The 14216-nt window shown below is 38.5% G+C and overlaps 1 protein-coding gene across 2 annotated transcripts in view; it reads left to right on the top strand.

Annotated features, from left to right (window-relative positions):
• The window catches only part of LOC127857797 (epidermal retinol dehydrogenase 2-like), a 41403-nt gene extending 27228 nt beyond the window's left edge, over nucleotides 1-14175 (top strand). Inside the window, exons 2-6 of one of the 2 annotated variants that reach the window (XR_008038638.1) lie at nucleotides 1614-1779; nucleotides 2317-2561; nucleotides 9765-9890; nucleotides 12947-13180; nucleotides 13295-14175. Coding sequence is in view for 1 of the 2 variants with exons in the window: in XM_052394467.1 (XP_052250427.1) it covers nucleotides 1614-1779; nucleotides 2317-2561; nucleotides 9765-9890; nucleotides 12947-13091 (682 nt within the window). In the remaining variant the exon portion in view is untranslated. Of the gene's footprint in view, nucleotides 1-1613; nucleotides 1780-2316; nucleotides 2562-9764; nucleotides 9891-12946 lie in introns of both variants that reach the window. The other variant, XM_052394467.1, reaches the window with a different exon arrangement.
• The last annotated feature ends 41 nt before the right edge of the window (nucleotides 14176-14216 follow it).

Here is a 14216-nt window from a genome sequence, read left to right as displayed (position 1 = left end):
CATTACTAAACAAGAGCACCGCCTTGCGGGTGCAGACCGCTCATCTATTTTCTTTTTAAAGGTGAAGGGACTCTCATTTTCAATCATAAAGGAGGGAGGGGTGGAGTGAAGAGCGGTGCATTGTGTGGGGGTGTGGACATTTATTACATTTTCTTCCAAAAATGCGAAAAAAAAGGAAAAAAAAAATCGGGGGGGGGGGTTTGGGGGGGGGGGGGGTGGGGGGGGGATTCTTGGGTGCGATGGTTGGACGGTATTTCAAACATAAAATAATAAAAATAAATATTTGTGTTTTTTAACCGTTTCATAAAAAAAAAATTGGGGGGGGGGGGGGTGAGGTGGGGGGTAAAGTGTGAGGATGTGGTGGTAATTTGTGAGATGATCTTTAAAAAAAAAATAGGGGGGGGGGGAGGGGGGGTGGGGTGGGGATTCTTGGGTGCGATGGTTGGACGGTATTTCAAACATAAAATTATCAAAATAAATAGTTTTGTTTTTTAACCGTTTAAAAAAAAAATTGGGGAGGGGGTGGGGTGGGGGGGGGTATAGTGTGAGGGTGTGGTGGTCATTTGTGAGATGATCTAAAAAAAAAAAAAAAATAAAAAAATAAGGGGGGGAGGTTGGGGGGGGGGGGGGCACGGGCGATGGTTTGGGTGGAGTCTATTGTGGTATGTCAGGTAAGAGTAGTTTTGTCAAAGTATCAATCAAATCTAATCATAAATAAAGAAGTTATGGCAATTTTAGAGAAATTTAATAATTTGACCTTGAGAGTCAAGGTCATTCAAAGGTCAAGGTAAAATTCAACTTGCCAGGTACAGTAACCTCATGATAGCATGAAAGTATTTGAAGTTTGAAAGCAATAGCCTTGATACTTAAGAAGTAAAGTGGATCGAAACACAAAATTTAACCATATATTCAAAGTTACTAAGTCAAAAAAGGGCCATAATTCCGTAAAAATGACATCCAGAGTTATGCAACTTGTCCTTTTACTGTACCCTTATGATAGTTTGCGAGTGTTCCAAGTATGAAAGCAATATCTATGATACTTTAGGGGTAAAGTGGACCAAAACACAAAACTTAACCAAACTTTCAATTTTCTAAGTATAAAGGGCCCATAATTCCGTCCAAATGCCAGTCAGAGTTACATAACTTTGCCTGCACAGTCCCCTTACGGTAGTTAGTAAGTGTTGCAAGTATGAAAGCAATAGCTTTGATACTTAAGGAATAAAATGGACCTTAACACAAAACTTAACCAAAATTTTCAATTTTCTAAGTATAAAAAGGGCACATAATTCTGTCAAAATGCACGCCAGAGTTATCTAACTTTGCCTGCCCAGTCCCCTCATGATAGTTAGTAAGTGTACCAAGTTTGAATGCAATAGCATTGATACTTTCTGAGAAAAGTGGACCTAAACGCAAAACTTAACCGGACGCAGACGCCGACGCAGACGCCGACGCCGACGCCAAGGTGATGACAATTGCTCATAATTTTGTTTCAAAAAATAGATGAGCTAAAAACGAGTTGTCGGGGTGGTGGTAATAACAAGAACAAAAATAACAGGCGCGTCAAGATGAGGTTCGATCTCATAGACAATTCCGTTTTATATACCTTATTGTAGGCTACCGGAAGAGGTATCGAAGGCAGCGCAGCGGGTGCGACAGGAGGTGGGCGAGGTGGACGTGCTGGTGAACAACGCGGCGGTGGTGACCGGACGGCCGCTACTGGAGTGCCCGGATGAGATGATAGAGAGAACCTTCAGCGTGAATCTCCTCGCGCAGTTTTACGTAAGCTACTTGACAACGTGACCGAGGCATTAATAGGCTAATCAGTGATGACACTTTCCGCATAAACTTGATTTTCGCAGAGAAGTGACTACCTTTTATCGAAAAACACCATAAAACCGGAATGTGTCGTCCTGGTTAGCCTGTGCGAACTTCACAGACTTATCCAGGACGAAAATTTACGCGCATGCATTTAGCCCCGTTTTCGCAGAGCGCGGCTCAAAAACTTTAAACTTGTTAATCTCTTTTTAATACGTTAGTTTAGACTGAATGTTACGTACATTTTAGGAACAAATCCTGTCATTGCTATAAGGACCAAGATAACAAAATTATGTTTTTCAACAATAACTATCAGCATCACGTTTCATAATCTAGGGGTATAATGCTAATAATTAGTCGAGATTACCGTATATTGAAAACTAGTAACTAAGATTTTCTTTGTGCACCATCAAGACCGTTATTGTAATTCTTCCATCTGTTTTATTTATTCAGCTTATAAAATATGCCGTAAAAACGCCACGGCGGGATTTCTTCTTCCAGACCGTGAAATGTTTCTTGCCCGCCATGATGAAGCGCCATCATGGTCACGTGGTCAACATCGCGAGCTCGGTGGGCCTCGTGGGACTACGCCACCTGGCGGACTACAGCGCCTCCAAGGCCGGCGTGGTCGGCTTCTCAGAGGTGTTGAACCTCGAGGTGAAGTTCTCTGGGGTGACCGGGGTGCACACTACCACCGTGTGTCCGTCGTTCGTCAAAACCAGCCTCTTCCAGGGCTGCGAAATGAGGTAGTGTTACTTGCTTAGATTCATCAGTTTAATTTTCAGTATGACGTCATATGCCGATTTGACGTCACGTGATTACTCCTCTGCACCGTATGCAGGGGATTTTACTAGTTTCTTACAATAATGTCAGGGCTTAGTATAATGAACATATGTCGTATATCTGTTTCATCTTCGAATGTTTTCTCAATTTTTGAGATGAGTATGACAATCATGTACAATCATATTCTAATAGCTCAGTAGACCAAAGCGTTTCTCAAGACGAAATGAAATAAACCCTCTACGACCTATGGCCTTTTTTTTCAGTACGACTAAAAGTTTAGAAATTTGACTTAACAGGGCACTCACATACGCCTTCTGCTGACCAATAAGATTGTAGTGCGGGTATGGTTTGATGACGCGAAATAACTCGCATCAAATCAATTTACAAAACAATGCAAGAACAAATATAGATTTCAAGTAAACAATTCTTAAGTCATGAAAGTTCGTATGTATTTCGAATGTTCCTGCGCGAACGTCAGACGGTAAGAATTCGGGCGACACAAATGTAACGGCCAGTAACGAATTGTTTTTAATAAACGCTCAGCCTAACATTTCTTTATTTTAGTTATAAAAGTTGCTACCGAAGCATTTAACGCAAATAATTGTCAAGAATGCATTGTGTGCAAAGGAATTTTCATTTCCCTATCGGCTTGTCAACGGAAATATGTTCTGTCTTCAATCCACTACTGTAATTCCAAAAACTGATATGGATTTCCAATTACCTCGTTTTGCAAACATTAGAAACCATCAACTCCTTGTGAAGCAGGTGATGTCATTGGTTCTCTTGTACAGTTTTGGTGCCAAAAATTATTATTAAAGTTACCTGTTAACAGATTTCGGCATGTATTGAAGTTTGTCATTAAATGTTTTTTATTGATAAATGTAAACATTTTATCTAAAAAGCTCCAGTAAAAAAAAACTAGGAAAAAAAATAAGGAAGAAAAAAAGTAACCCTTAAAGGCTGGAACCACTGACCCTTGAGTAAAAGTCTAACGCTTAGACCACTCTGTCATCCGTGCCTGGAACCACTGACCCTTGAGTAAAAGTCTAACGCTTAGACCACTCTGTCATCCGTGCCTGGAACCACTGACCCTTGAGTAAAAGTCTAACGCTTAGACCACTCTGTCATCCTTGCCTGGAACCACTGACCCTTGAGTAAAAGTCTAACGCTTAGACCACTCTGTCATCCGTGCCTGGAACCACTGACCCTTGAGTAAAAGTCTAACGCTTAGACCACTCTGTCATCCGTGCCTGGAACCACTGACCCTTGAGTAAAAGTCTAACGCTTAGACCACTCTGTCATCCGTGCCTGGAACCACTGACCCTTGAGTAAAAGTCTAACGCTTAGACCACTCTGTCATCCATGCCTGGAACCACTGACCCTTGAGTAAAAGTCTAACGCTTAGACCACTCTGTCATCCGTGCCTGGAACCACTGACCCTTGAGTAAAAGTCTAACGCTTAGACCACTCTGTCATCCGTGCCTGGAACCACTGACCCTTGAGTAAAAGTCTAACGCTTAGACCACTCTGTCATCCGTGCTTGGAACCACTGACCCTTGAGTAAAAGTCTAACGCTTAGACCACTCTGTCATCCGTGCCTGGAACCACTGACCCTTGAGTAAAAGTCTAACGCTTAGACCACTCTGTCATCCGTGCCTGGAACCACTGACCCTTGAGTAAAAGTCTAACGCTTAGACCACTCTGTCATCCGTGCCTGGAACCACTGACCCTTGAGTAAAAGTCTAACGCTTAGACCACTCTGTCATCCGTGCCTGGAACCACTGACCCTTGAGTAAAAGTCTAACGCTTAGACCACTCTGTCATCCGTGCCTGGAACCACTGACCCTTGAGTAAACGTCTAACGCTTAGACCACTCTGTCATCCGTGCCTGGAACCACTGACCCTTGAGTAAAAGTCTAACGCTTAGACCACTCTGTCATCCGTGCCTGGAACCACTGACCCTTGAGTAAAAGTCTAACGCTTAGACCACTCTGTCATCCGTGCCTGGAACCACTGACCCTTGAGTAAAAGTCTAACGCTTAGACCACTCTGTCATCCGTGCCTGGAACCACTGACCCTTGAGTAAAAGTCTAACGCTTAGACCACTCTGTCATCCGTGCCTGGAACCACTGACCCTTGAGTAAAAGTCTAACGCTTAGACCACTCTGTCATCCGTGCCTGGAACCACTGACCCTTGAGTAAAAGTCTAACGCTTAGACCACTCTGTCATCCGTGCCTGGAACCACTGACCCTTGAGTAAAAGTCTAACGCTTAGACCACTCTGTCATCCGTGCCTGGAACCACTGACCCTTGAGTAAAAGTCTAACGCTTAGACCACTCTGTCATCCGTGCCTGGAACCACTGACCCTTGAGTAAAAGTCTAACGCTTAGACCACTCTGTCATCCGTGCCTGGAACCACTGACCCTTGAGTAAAAGTCTAACGCTTAGACCACTCTGTCATCCGTGCCTGGAACCACTGACCCTTGAGTAAAAGTCTAACGCTTAGACCACTCTGTCATCCGTGCCTGGAACCACTGACCCTTGAGTAAAAGTCTAACGCTTAGACCACTCTGTCATCCGTGCCTGGAACCACTGACCCTTGAGTAAAAGTCTAACGCTTAGACCACTCTGTCATCCGTGCCTGGAACCACTGACCCTTGAGTAAAAGTCTAACGCTTAGACCACTCTGTCATCCGTGCCTGGAACCACTGACCCTTGAGTAAAAGTCTAACGCTTAGACCACTCTGTCATCCGTGCCTGGAACCACTGACCCTTGAGTAAAAGTCTAACGCTTAGACCACTCTGTCATCCGTGCCTGGAACCACTGACCCTTGAGTAAAAGTCTAACGCTTAGACCACTCTGTCATCCTTGCCTGGAACCACTGACCCTTGAGTAAAAGTCTAACGCTTAGACCACTCTGTCATCCTTGCCTGGAACCACTGACCCTTGAGTAAAAGTCTAACGCTTAGACCACTCTGTCATCCGTGCCTGGAACCACTGACCCTTGAGTAAAAGTCTAACGCTTAGACCACTCTGTCATCCGTGCTTATACAATGAAAGATGTATTTTATACTTTATATAATCAACCCTTGTAGTACCACAAAATATAACGACAACTACAGAACTCTCCAAATTATTCAATCGTTTCGCGTTGTAATTTTCAGGTTTTTAAATCGTCAAAAGATGCATTTAATTAATGCAAATTTTAGAGCATGGCAAATGTTCATTATTATTGTTTACTCATAAATATCATAACTTCATCGAACGTTTGCGAATCTGAAACTTTTTGTTTTATTTTGTCAATTTACCAAAACGTGAATAGTTCCTTTAACAGTGATACATTTACAATGGGGTCAATGTTTGTTGTCTTTATGGGATTACTTTTGGCGTTAACACCTACGTTAACTTTTAAGAACTGGTCTGTCTTTTTTTAAATAACGAGTACGTACAGACGTCAATGTCGCACTGTTTTAAAACCCCATAATTTTATTTTGTTTTCCTGCATCAAACAATTGTTTGTACTCAAATGATGTAGTTTTTATTCCGAGCGTCTGAATCGTGTTAAATTTAGCCTTTATGCAGAATAAAATGGCTATCAGACATTATGACTTTTGGACGAACAAGTACATTACGTAATGTCTCCAAATTTAAGAGCGATATTAATGATATACATCGAAATATATAGTTTTGATGTGGTGTCCGTCACTAAGACCCACCCGTCACTGAATGCTACTGATAAGGATTCCGTTACGGCGACATCCCGTTAGAAACCGATTTTCCCGAGTATTGGACATAGACTGTGTTGTAATTAGACTCGCCTCTGCGCATTGATGAAAGAAATGTGTGTTATACATGTGTGTTATTTGATATATCCAGCCTCATTATTTATCACGATTTCTGACTTTTCTCTGCTCATTTTACATCAGGTTTGTCCCAATGCCCTTGTTCAAGTGAAACAACATTGATATAGGTTACGTATGCGCAATAAATTTCCTAATATATTACATATGAAATAAGCGAATAGTCACTATATCATCATACATCATTGGAAAGATAAATGCATAATCTTTTGGAAAAAAATGCATGTCATTAAATTCTATACGCTGTAACTCAAAATATTCACCTTAGAATAGGCACACCGGTTTTGACACCTATGGAGGCGGCCATTTTGGGCTATAATAGTATGACCTATTTTCAAAGCCGGGAACCATCAACAGAAAAAGTAGAGCAAAAATGGCTTTTTTCTTATTGCTTACAAATATACCTTCAATGTGATATCAAAAACGTACCTAAGCAATGTATTTTTCAAGTTCTAGGCAGCATGCACTGATAATTGTGTGCTTAGTATCAAGGTGACTGCATGAAACCCTGCAAACAGGAGTTCCGGTTTGGGGTTATGTAACCCATAATATTGAAGTATCATTAATAGTGTTTTTTTCCTTTAACCTATAAATCTTCTACCGATTAACCCATTAATGTCTAGCGTCTAGAAAAAAGTGCATTGGCACACAGCGTAGACCCATATGAGATGCCGCATGATGCGGCGTCTCATTAGGATCTGCGCTGTTTGCTTAAAGGAATTTCTGTAAGAAATATTCTAAATATAGAAATAAATATACTAGACATCCCCAATTTTGGAAATAAATTGATCCAATTTAGAAGGATGGGGGAGTCCACTAGGCAAAAATGGGTTAAAAATGTTGTATTTCGGAGGCTATCCATTGTGAATCACATTGTGCTGTTGTTTTAACAATCGCATCTCGCCTAACCACCCTACGTTGGAAACCCAGCTTGCGAATGTAAGCTTATTTCACCGTAATGTTATCCCTATTTACTTAGTCCCCCGTCCCCTCACTGCACATAGTCCAAAACAAAGTTTGAGACTTCAGTAATTATAACTTGCAACAGCTAAAACTAAACATTCGCCTAAACTTTCGGTGCGCCTTTTCATGCGATTTCATATCAATATTGAAACGGCAACTTGAACCGCAAAAAAACCCTTAAACTCAGTATCATTTCAGAAAACGCGTGGAATGAGCCCAGGCTTTGGGGTTGTGTGTTGGCCATTTGCTCTAATAATAGAAACTCTTTTGTTTAAAGTTTGTTTTGTGAAGGCTCTTCGTTGCAAACGACATCTTTACAAATATTACATTAACCCATTTATGCCTAGCGTCTAGAAAAAAGGCCTTGGCAAACGGCGGTGGGTCTGCGCTGTTTGCTTTAAGGAATTTCTGTAAGAAATATTTTAAATATAGAAATAAATATTCTAGACATCCATAATTTTAGAAATAAATTGATCCAATTTAGAAGGATGGGAGAGTCCACTAGGCTTAAATGGGTTAAACCGGCAGCACTTAGCATTGGCAGACACGCTTCAAGTCACAGGTGGAAGTAACGTACCCAGGATAGTATTTTTTATATATATTTTTTTAGGAGCCCAATAAATTCAAATAAATATATAAAATCATGTTTAATGAGAAAAAAATTGACAAAGAGCCACGACAAAAAATCCCCACCCTCTGATATTGAAATCATAACAAGGTCATTAACTAGAACTTATCATAGACCTGTCTTCGCGGGCCGCAAAAATGTCAAAAGTAGCATTAATCAAAAGCATCCCTTGATCCTTCTATGGGCAATTGGACAACCTTTCAAAAAAAGTTAACTCAAAAAAATCTGTCCAGCCGTTAACTCACAGTCGGTCGATAACCAAGCAAAATTTCCAGTCCGTTTGTCAACCCGAATAAATCTTCGACAGACTTTCAAACAATATTTTATAGTTTTTGCCCCTTAATCGATAGCTCGCGTCCTATTCCTTTAAAACAACGAGGCGTGTCAAATAATGCATGCATATGCAACCACTTACCCCTAAAAACTAATTCCAATACAATCAGAATGATAAGTATTTTTAATTTATTAACATTTATTAAAACATCGTTGTTGTTGTTGATTGGATATTTTTGTGCCTGGCTCTGTCAGTGTAATTCACTGCTAAGCCGGGTTAAAGAGCGATGGCTACTTTCGTTTTCAAGTAAATCAAATTTAGAGTAAAAACAATTGTTGCAAAGAAAATATAACATTTTGGAATTAGTTTTTAGGGGTAAGTGGTTGCATATGCATGCATTATTTGACACGCTTCGTTGTTTTGAAACGCTTTCTTATTTTAGAGATTTTACTTGATGATGTCATTTTAAGAGCAATTTGTTACATGTTGTTTTTAATTATTATTTTAGCCAATATAACAGTTTCCCTTTCTAGCTTTTAATTGCATTATAAAAGTGACCCGAAATGAAAGTGAACGTTGTCAACAAATTACTTTTTACACCAAACTATGGATTTCAAAATAATTGCAATGTCCAAAACACTTCGAGCTGTCAAGTATGTTAGTGATGGGGCATGAACTGTCCCTTTCAGATGTCATTAATCTGGAATATGATACGTGTCACCCGTGCCAGATTTTGCATGCACAATTTGAATTATTTGGTGGATTTTGTTTTTCGTAAATACTTCCCAAATGATGGTTGAAGGCAGCTAAATGAAAGTCCGTTACTGTTGTTGTTCGTGGTATGACACTTGATGAATGTGGCTCAGAGAAGTGTCAGGTTCGGGAAATAGGTCAGTGGCCAGTGTCGTTTATACAAAATAATGTGTTTTTCGCCCGCTGTGTTTGTCCATATTTTCGCGTGAATAACGACTCAAGCGTTTAAATCGTCCATGAACGATAGCGGTGTTAGCTGGCCGTTTGAAAACAGATAGTGATACATTCAGGTTTCTGCAATCACCGGAACACCGGCACACATTTAGTCATCTATGAAGAAGTCCGAATTAAGTAACACGATACTGATGTTCAACATGCACTGCATAAAAACATTTACACCCGAACAGGTCCCAGCTGAAAATGAAAATACAAAAAATGTTTCAATACCGAATATCACAGCTAGTAATTGTATGCTTTTTAAGTTCACATTTAACGAAACAACATTTTTTCTTTGTATTTATTGTAATGCTACCAAAATGGAACGATTTTTTACAAAATATTTGCGTCTGTGCACGCCTGTATTTTGAAAGAATATGATGTTTCTAGTTATTGTTTCCTTTCTTAAACACCCTAACTAACCAAGTTTAAACATTTGCGTTATATCATTGTATGAATGTCTTTTACAGATTCCCGTGCATACTTCCGGCTCTGGACGTTGACGCATGCGCAGACCGTATTCTAGACGCGGTTCTGACCAATCAGGTGATCGTTTGCATTCCGCGGATCGTGTACTTCTTCTGCGTCATGAAAACGTAAGTAGTTCGTCCTTAATCGTTTCTACGACTTTCGCGCTCGCATAATCGTGTTCTGTTTTTTTTCGTTATTAAAACAGTCCGTTTCGCAATTAAAAAAGAAGAACATCCCCACGTGAAGTGGTTAATAATGTTATATATAATAGCAATAGAGTGCTGCCAACAACTTTCAATTCAGTTTTAAATGTATATGTATTGTCAGAACAGAACAGAACAGTACAGAACAGAACAGAACAGAACAGAACAGAATAGTTTATTTTTTATTTAAGCATGTGAAGCTCATCGTCATTAACATACATATAAATAACAGCATGCGTTGAAGTACATACAAAAACACACATCACTTTAAAGAAAAAATAATCTTAATAAACACGAAATAAACATATATCGTGAAAATATTTCGTGAGAATGGTACATGGATGGGTTTAATACACAGTGGTCACACAATGTTATTGATCTAGGTTTACAAATATAGGTGTAATTACATATTTCTGACCTTATGTTTTTGTAAAAATGTATTTCTATTTAACACTACATTTTCTCTTTAGAAATGTTCTCTTAAACAATACATGGCTAGCTTTCTTAATACATTTATGTTTAAGCTATTAAGTAGTTTAATATACTTGAACATATTTGGCCGGATTCTATAATTGTCATTAGTTATGCATAACTGTACAACATAAAATATTTTTACACAATTAGAGTCAATCGTGAATGGGTGGTTTTACAATTTATTGGTAATATCACATACCATCTGTAACAATTCATCTATAGGGATTGCGTAGAAAATGTTCTCTAGTGGCCAGAATGACGTGTAAACCAACTAAATTGAGTTTCTTTCAGCTCTGTGTTTATTGTATAATTACAACTTTTATTTGTAATTCATGAACTTGAAATAACCTCGTAAAGCAACATTAAATAGGCAACATTGTTTATATTATATCACGTTACACATTCTTATATTATCGTTAAAGCCACACACCTTATTTGGCATAGTAAATTTAAGTATAAATAATAAACATATTTTATCTATGCCAATTTTAATATATCAGGTGGTAACGAGGTAGAAATCCGTCTTTTTGCGCTTTAAAACTTAGAATTAATCGCGTTTGTCGAAATGGACGTATACGTCTAGAAATCCTACTTTCGGTTTTAAAAACGGTACCATTCGAAAAATAATAAATTACTTGCTAACTAGGCTATAGATTTAATGACAATTTTGCACACTTTCAAATTGCATCGTTATGTATTGATTAACATGTATTTCATTTCAAAGTCAGAGGCAAGGTGTGCGCCTTTAAAAATAGCGAACAACTATACGTATTGTTGTCGATAGGCTGAAATAAGATCAATATTATTATAATGATCATCATCATGCTCATCACCACCTTCAGAACTACCACTATTATTATCATCATGACCATTATTGTAACATCATCTTCCTCCTCTTCATTGTCATGATTGTCATCATCATCATTATCATCATCATCATCAACAACAACAACAACAACATCATCGTCACCGTCATTATCATCATCATCATCATCATCAGCCACCAACACCACCACAACCATTATCATGGTCACCATTATCATCATCATCATCATTATCACCAACACCATCATCATCGTCCTCGTCGTCGTCATCATCTTCTTCCTCTTCTTCGTCTTCTTCTTCGTCTTTTTCATTGTCATAATCGCCATAATCACAATCACATCATCATCATCATCATAAAAAACTCTTTATCTGCTTCTTTATGTGTTTCTTCTTCGTAGTCGTTTTAAACGTACGCTTCGTTGGCATCATGATCACTCATCCAACACGAACATGTTTAATATATATGGGGTTGTTTTCCGAGTCTTGGAAATTATGGTTTGCAGTTTCGTACTAAGCAAAACACTTGTTTGTATTTAACACTTACCTGGTGTTCTAGTTACTTTATATCCGATCTTTTAATTTTCTTTAAAAACGTGTCTTTTTGTGATTAAAATCCTTAATTGCATGATAAAAAGTTAAAAACAGAACCCATCAAATGACGTCATGATTTATGAGACTGCATGTGACAGCTTTGTCCCAATCGTGATACATCGGCTATCTCGGATTCCTCCGTAAGTCGGTTTGTACAGAATGTATCGCTATTGTCTGTTTTGACCGGCATAACAATCTTTAAATTATATGAATAAGTATTGATAGGGTCGACAAAGCCTTGTTTTTATGGGGGCTAAACACCTGAAATCAAAACATGAGCCTGCTATATTCTGAACAAGTATTGTTTCTACTCAGGAAACTGGCTTAAGTGTTGAATTAAGCTTTAGACCTTGAGTTTCAGTGCAATCTCTTTAAAATTAATTGGTTAAAATGAATAATAATTTGTAAAAGATAAACATTCTGCACAAATTCAATTATATACTTGACCTGTGTGCAGGAATCATTGCAGTCTTGATAGATAGTGAACTATGTCCAAAGCACCATGGCTATGAAACACCCGTATTTTGAATATTGCAATGTTCCACAGAAATGATGCTGATGATAATTCTACACAATGATGAATTATTAGACATATTTCTTAATAAGTTAATTCCATTTCCACCAACAATTCCACTACCAGTTCAAATGCTTCGTACACAGTTGAAAATAACACTATTCCACTCAACATTCGTGACATATGTACTCAATTTTTCAACTTTTCGCAATTAAAATTGTCTTCTACTGTTATTGTTGTTGTTGTACTTTTGAAAGTAGTTCGAAAGATGGCGACCATTAACCCAGAGATTGATTTATGAAATAAATCGTTTGCTGATCCAGAGTGAGCTTTGTCCCAGCAATAGTAGATTTAAACGTATAATATATCATTTGGCTTTATTTCATACATTTACGTCTCGTATTCGGATTAAATTGTTCTATTATCTTGCGCTTTACGCCGGAACCTGACACTTTATTTAGCTCGATCCTCATTTCGTATGTACGACTTACCAAACAAATGCGAACATGCGCAGTTTTGGAGTTTTGGATTGTGCATCAGGACTTCGCACTTTCGGCTTTCTTTTCATTTCCAGGATACTGCCGGTGAACGTGATGTGTTCAATATCTAAGTTTTTCGGCGCCATCGACTTTATGGACAATTTTGTACATGGAGATAACGGAAATGACCAAGCAGTTCCGAACAGATCAGTGACGTCAAATCCGGTTAACACATCATAGAATAAGGCGCATCATTCCATGTGAAAAATCGTGCGGGTGAATTGCGGTTATGGAAAAGCAACTCCGAACAGATCTGTGACGTCACATCCGTTTACAAAAATAGATTTAGGCTCAGCATTAAAATGAGCTATTTGCAAGAAGTGAAGGTATATAGGCCTAAGTCGACTTTAATATCTCTTTCTGCCATTTTGGGTTATTCGTGGATTGAACAAAGCTCGAACAAGTTGCCGTTTGCAAATGATTGTTACAATGATCGCAAATCTTTGCGAGCAACTTTAAAAATATATTTTCTCCATATTGATATTTTTATATAACGTGTTCGTATTTATTGTTAAAACGTGTTTCAAAGGTTGTCTTTGTGTGCATTGTTATGTTGTGAACTTAGTGAATAGATTGTTTCCGTGGTTTCAGAATTTTGTAACTGTAAATGTGTTCAATGTATTTAGTACCTGTATTTAAAATGTTGTTATTTTGTATTGTACCAGCCGTGTAATGCCGCATATATATGAGTCGCGTTCTGAGAAAACTGGTCATAATGCATGTGCGTAAAGTGTCGGCCCAGATTAGCCTGTGCATTTCGCACAGGCTAATCAGGGGACGACACTTTCCGCCTAAATTGGATTTTTTCTAAGAAGAGACTTCATTTATCGAAAAATGTCATAAAAGCGGAAAGTGTCGTTCCTGAATAGCCTGTGCGGACTGCACAGGCTACTTTAGGACAACACTTTATACACATGCAATATGCCCAGTTTTCTCAGAACACGACTCATATGTAAACAAACGCAATTACCGTAAGAATAGTCTATGAATATACGGGACACGATACATAATTTATAAAGCTCATGCTTTGTTTCTAAGGCTCTATTGATCTGACGACTGTATAACTGCTCGTCCTTCGCCAATACATGTCATATTGGTTTGTATGAATATTCCATCGTGTTTTGTTCACTTGTTTTAAATGAAAAAAAAAGACTTACTTATGGTACCCCGAATTTCTCTTCAGTTAATGTTAATGTCGTATTGGTTTTTATGAATATTCCATCGTGTTTTGGTCAAATGTTTTAAATATAAAAAAAGACCTGAATTTCTTTTCTGTTATTGTTCTGGAGTTTCTATATTTCTATC

The sequence above is a fragment of the Dreissena polymorpha genome, chromosome 14, assembly GCF_020536995.1.
Source record: "Dreissena polymorpha isolate Duluth1 chromosome 14, UMN_Dpol_1.0, whole genome shotgun sequence".
NCBI lineage: Eukaryota > Metazoa > Mollusca > Bivalvia > Myida > Dreissenidae > Dreissena > Dreissena polymorpha.
Note: the sequence above shows the minus strand (reverse complement) of the source record. Positions and strands in the feature narration are given on the sequence as shown.